Genomic DNA, 5,980 nt, shown 5'->3' on the forward strand with positions numbered 1-5,980 from the left:
ACCACAGCTTGGGTAATACAGGAAGAGATGTGACAACCACTTGTTTGTCTAACTGAAGTTCATATCCACGGTTGAATTGAAAGTGCAGGTTTGACCGGATTACCGGAGAGATTAGCTTTAAACTTGGAGGACTGGCTTCCTTTAACAGACTGCTAAATACATTAAGGACAGAAAATCTCATTCCTTTTGCTGGATGTTCAAGTTCTAATAACCAATACATTACACGGTCTGTTTATGTCATGTATTGTGTAAGTGACATGCTGGATAATTAATCTCTATTTACATAACACTTTACACACAACAGAGTTCATCTTAAAGGTCCCATATCATAAAAAAACTAATTTTCTCTGCTCTCTACATATATATGCTGGTCCTCCCTGAGCCTGCCAACTCCCAGAATGAGGAAAACAAGCGAGTCCTGCATGGTCTCTGCAGCCCACCCATTGGTAACACGGCGCTCCAACAGGCTGTTCAGATTCTGCTCCTTTCGTTACGTAACGAAAGGAGTCATTATCATAGGCCAGCCCCCTCTGCGCCGTGATAGGAGATATCAGAGAGGGGGGCGTCCATCCCCGAGGTGAAGTTCGGTGTGTCCAGCAGAGAGACAGCGGAGAGACATCAGTGTTTCGCAACGTTGTCGCTCAGAGCTAGACACGCAATTGCTCTGTTGTTGTTGTATAAATCAACATAAGTGCCTATATTCTGTCCCAGCTACGGAACAACAGAAGAGACAGTGGTTGTGTTTCATTTTTAATGACAACGTGCCGGCTGCGGTTCGTGTTAGCTTGTATGTGTATGCTAACCACTTCACATCGGACTGCTTCAGTAACGAGTGTCAGTAACTACAAAGCTGGCTTTGCCTCGACACTGACCCTCGTAAAAGGATCAGTCCCAACCATACCAGACCCAGCAACTGCACCCCAGCCACCGATAAGTGTCGCCGCGGTTTGATAGTATTTACAGTTGCCGACGAGTACGGTGAAGTCAGCTGGAAACTGGCTAACTAGTTAGCTCCACTTCGGTCCGCTATGCAATGGCGTTTGAAGCGAGTTTGATGTTAATAATATTACGATGGTGCTTGGTTGTCACAGTAGAAAGTCTGGAAACATGTTCAGACTGGAGACAGAGAACAGTGTACAAGAGTTTGGAGACTGTGTTGGAGTCAAACACAGCTTTCGCTAGCTGTTAGAATGGTTAGTGTGTCTTAATAATGTTAGTTTGTTTGTATATGTTGTAACAGTTACTACCGTGTAGCTAATGGCTGACACGTCCTGCTGCAGCCGCAGAGTCTGTACTTCTTCCAGAGCCTTTCCTTCTGGGTCCGATTGTGGGTCAAACTGGTTCGGCTGAACGAAAAAATCAGCTGGAGTTCAGGACCACGGATGTGTTTGGGGCAATACATATCGAATACAGAGTTGTTGGACCTCTGACAGCTGTGTGAAATTGATGAAAAACAGTATAATATGGGACCTTTAAGCGCTTTGCAGCAGACACAAAGGCAGAAAACAAAAGAAGGCAAACAAACGCAAGAGGAGAGAAACCTGAGTTTATGGATGAATAAAGCCTAAACACGAATTTAGTTCTCTCAAACAGGACGGCTCAGACTGGTACCTGTGTGGAGCTGTGATTTGGGATTTGGCATATAGAAATAGATACAAAAACAAACACCTTGACTTAAAGCTCTTTAAATATAGAAGACAGGACTGCTGTGGGGAAAAGATGAGTCAAGTCAGGAAGCAATGCTGACTCAAACACATCCACATTATTTATTAATAACATAGTCAAACTACCTTTATACTGTTGTTCCCCACATTTTGTGTCCTCATTACTTATAATGCCTCCTTTCCTAGTGTGTGTGTGTGTGTGTGTGTGTGTGTGTGTGTGTTGGTAGGTGTATCTCTTGTAAGAAAAGATATCTGGCAAACTGCAGATAGGATACGGAGCATTTTATTGGTGACAGTACATATTTTTCCTGAGCGTAAAACACACCGACTTTCTCTCCGTTCACATAGTGGCTGAAGCACGACCGCCAGGACTTTTATCCTGACACATTTTTAAACTGCACTCAGAACATACACACCAGCACAAAGCTGTCATTCACACTCACAATTTCTTTGTTATTATTATTGGAAAAAAACACAATACTTAAAGGATAAGTTCACCCAAAAGTGGAAATTCTACTCTTTTTTCCCCCAGTTTTGCTGTGAAGCTCCAGCAATTTTTTGTGGATTAGGAAATTCCCCCCGTCCTTCCATTTCCATGGGGGGTGAGTAGATAATGACAGAATTTTAACTTTTTTGTTGAACTGATCCTTTAAAATCCTTGAACACATCCTGCACTGAGGTGATCGTTTTTTCGAAATCATCATCATAAAAGGATTTAAGCTTATATTTTTATTTAATCGTATCGGGTACTTGAAGCCTGTGGTTCGATATCTATTGTACTATTATTTGGAGCATCATGCATTTAGGCATCTTCATAATCTAACATCTACATTTAAAGTACCTGGCGAAAGACTACAGGGGGGTTAAATATATGACTTTAGCAGCATATAGATGTAAGACCTGGTGTGTTAACTGAATACCTGTCCCAGTGCGCATTTAAACAGAAGCAGCTGAATTTCCTCACTGTATAATATCAGCATGCTAATATTGTTTGCTCAACATCTACGATACTGTCAGTGTGAGGATGAAGGATGCTCTAACAGTCAAAGGATAGGTTACAGACTACTGTGACAGTTCTTCGTACCACCAGCTGGTCGTCCCCCTTTTTTTTCTGCAAAATAAAAAGCAGGTTAAATATATTGTAGTGTTTTAAAAAAATAAAGCTACAAAAATAAAGTGACATTTTCTCAGTGCACAATGTGTAGCTTCACAGCCTCAAGTGCACTTGTGCTGTTCACAGTATTGAAGCGAGGCACGGACAACCCGAGTGAGTTCAGCCTTCCTTCTCATTATAGCCCCCTCTCCAGCCCCAGGACTGAGCCGAGCATCGACCTGACTTTGCACATCCCCAGTGAGGCGCGCACACTCAGCCAGGAGCAGGGTTGTGTTGAGTGGATGTCAGCCCAGAATTGGAGCATCTCCCTGGGCGAGATGTGGTGGATGGACACCATCGCCTGATAGCAGCAGCGCCCGTATGGCACACCTGGACCACCGGAGAAGAGGGGGCAGTGAGAGGGCAGCACCCCAGCTGCCCGGGCACACAGGCCTACAAATACATCCTCAGGGGGGAGAGGGGTGGATAAGGGTGATGCAGAGGCTGCCAGGGAAATTTTGAGCAATGCAGAGCGGGACAGGACATAAGCTGTACCACTGCAATAGTCTGGGAAGACAGAAGGAGGGTAGGCCCCTGAGGGGAGATAGTGTTTGCTGTCCGGGTCACGGTTTGGAGCTACTTGGAGGTGCACCCTGCCAAGGTACAGGTCCCCTTGTTCATACGGGTTACGGCTCTTGTTGAGGAAGTGCAGGAGGGTGCTGGGATTGAACAGGACGTCATCATCCACTTTGGCCATGAAGTGAGCCTGAGGGCAGAAGCGGCGGGCCCAGCCCAGCATGGACAGGGTCTTCAGGGTGAGGTTGGAGTAGGTGTCCAGAAAGCGGCCCTGGATCAGGTCCCCTCTCTCCCTCGCCTCCTCTATCAGCAGCTTGGCCAGCCCGGGGTCAGACGCCACGCCAACCATGAAGAGGGTCATGACCCGCAGGCCCCTCACCTCCACGTCCCCTCCCCAGGTGTCTCTGATGGCTTGGCGGGCCCTCTGATTGGCAGGAGCCGAGGTAACCATGGTGATGAGGTAAGGCTTGGCACGCTGACACACGAGCGGGCTGGGCATGAGCAGGAACTCCTCAGGTCTGGTGGGAGGGACGCTCTGCGGGGGGATGATGCCGGCGTGCGGCTCCACCACCGTGTTCATGCCCATGGAGGTGACCCATGACTCGATGCAGTCCACGAAGAGCAGCGCCAACAGGGCCGCGCTCGCGATCCCCGCGCACAGAAACGGCAAAACGCCAAGCCTGCTGCCACGCTTTCCAAACCGGGGCTTACACATCCACAGCCCCCGTCCGACCATGACCAACCCCCACCACCACCTACACCACCGCTACAACTGCGCCGCTCTGAACACCACTGTGGCCGCTCCAACTCGCCCCGTTTCTTCCTCCCTGATCCTCCTTCCCTTGTCTCCACGAGCTGGTTCACTCTCTCATTCACCCGCTCCGGAACTCATCTCTGCTCGCAGGCGGAGTTGGAGGGGACCCTGATGGTGCCACGGAGGATGCAGTAAAGCAAGCTGGTACTCCCGTGTTGATGCTGCAGCCCGGTCACTTTCTACTAAAGTGGGATACGCAGCTGCGCAAATGGAACGGTCGATTGGGCCGAAAGCCCGAGGCTGTAAAAAAAAAAAAAAAAAAAAAAGAATCTCAACCGGAGCGACTGAAAGGTCGATTGCGATACGTGTCAAATGATGGCGACAACTCCACCCCGACGCGATGTTGTTTTAATGTGTGATGCTCTTATGCTCTGCTTTGCTCTGCTTCTGGCAAAGAGGATGATGATGATGATGAGCGGTGTTTTTCCGACCATCGGCCTGCGTGACTGTGCTGTGGGCGAACCAGTGGTTAACGGTTAACACACATCGAGCTAGACACCCCAAATTCCAATCTGCGTTCAACCATTTGCGCAAATGCTGACCTAAAACATAAAGATTTTTATTTTTATTTTTTTTATATTTATATTATGTTTGCATGCATTTGATGCAATTTGGTGATTTAATGGCTGCGTCTATAGAAAATGTCCATGCGTGGAAATCTACCCAGCTAATACAAGTCCGGATTCCGATTATTGCGGCATAATTTGCTGTCTAAATGTGCAAACAATTAGATGTGGGGATAAAATAAAGACTCCCTTGGTTGAAAGAAGCGAGCACCCAAAAGTGAATTTTTAGGAGGGTCATTTGAGCAGATGTGAGGTTCTGCTATGCGCCTATTGTTCTCCTGCACACGTCGTCCAACCGCACCTGGTGGTGCAGGGCGACACCTGGTGGTCGCTCCGAGGGACTTTTCCTGGTAGTTTGTTTTTCTTTCTCCTTTTTTGGAGCAGAAATTGTTTTCACAAAAGGAGGAAGAGGAGGTCATGTAAATGCAGGCAAATGCTCTCATGCAAATCCGAATGGTTCTCGGGCTCGTCTACCTCAGAGATCCAACTGAGTGCAACTATGGGAAGAGACAGACGTAGAAAAGATGCCTGTGGTGCAGTGTTTGTTCATTCAGAATGCATTTAGGAGAGTCGTTTAGTTGGGATGGGCCATGCAAGAAACACAACTACATTAAGTCCACTTATTGGAGTAAAAAAGATTTCCATACTTTGAGACCATGGTGACCAAATGGCATCTATTAAAGACTGCCATCTGGAAATGTTTAGAACATATGTTGTGCTCCTTTTAAAAAAAAACAGAATCTAAGACATATCCAGACGTTGTTTATTTCAAGTTTAACTAAGTACAAGATGTTTCCTGCTTCACTTAAAAGTCCTTTCTCAGTACACTTGTATAATAAATGATAACATAAATAAAGAATAAAAAAAATCAATAATAAAAACACAAAACGACTCAATGAGTCATTACAAGTAAAAGAAATTAAACAGGCAATATCACAGAAAAATAATGGGAGAACAAAAGTTATCCAAAAATAGAATAAAATAAAAAAAATGACAAAAAGAAGATGACAGATGTGTGAGACACAAACTGGACTGGGATCAACTTATAAATCAGTTCTGGACTCATGAAGTTCTGCTCATACGTCTTAAACTCTGATTTTAGGTTGAAGAAACTTTCAACATTTAGCAGATGATTTTGAAAACTGCCTATAGTGTCAAACTAAACTTCACACATACACAGGTAAAGTGAAAAATTAAGTGTTTTGTTAAAATATTACTTTGCCCACCCGTACAAATAATACTTGGGTAAAGGTCGTGATGAATCTGG

General features: G+C 45.7%; 1 protein-coding gene across 1 annotated transcript; it reads right to left on the bottom strand.

Moving 5' to 3' along the window:
* Positions 1–1,931: 1,931 nt before the first annotated feature.
* Positions 1,932–4,994, bottom strand: b3galt4 (UDP-Gal:betaGlcNAc beta 1,3-galactosyltransferase, polypeptide 4). Its single transcript, XM_030423315.1, has one exon. The coding sequence runs from the start codon at positions 4,067–4,069 to the stop codon at positions 2,954–2,956; it is 1,116 nt and encodes a 371-aa protein (XP_030279175.1). The 5' UTR covers positions 4,070–4,994; the 3' UTR covers positions 1,932–2,953.
* Between the last annotated feature and the right edge of the window lie 986 nt (positions 4,995–5,980).

This window comes from Sparus aurata, chromosome 7 (genome assembly GCF_900880675.1).
Source record: "Sparus aurata chromosome 7, fSpaAur1.1, whole genome shotgun sequence".
In the NCBI taxonomy this organism is placed as follows: domain Eukaryota; kingdom Metazoa; phylum Chordata; class Actinopteri; order Spariformes; family Sparidae; genus Sparus; species Sparus aurata.

Excerpts from the sequence above, each read along its gene's own strand:
- b3galt4 (XM_030423315.1), bottom strand. The coding sequence starts at position 4,069 with ATGGTCGGACGGGGGCTGTGGATGTGTAAGCCCCGGTTTGGAAAGCGT.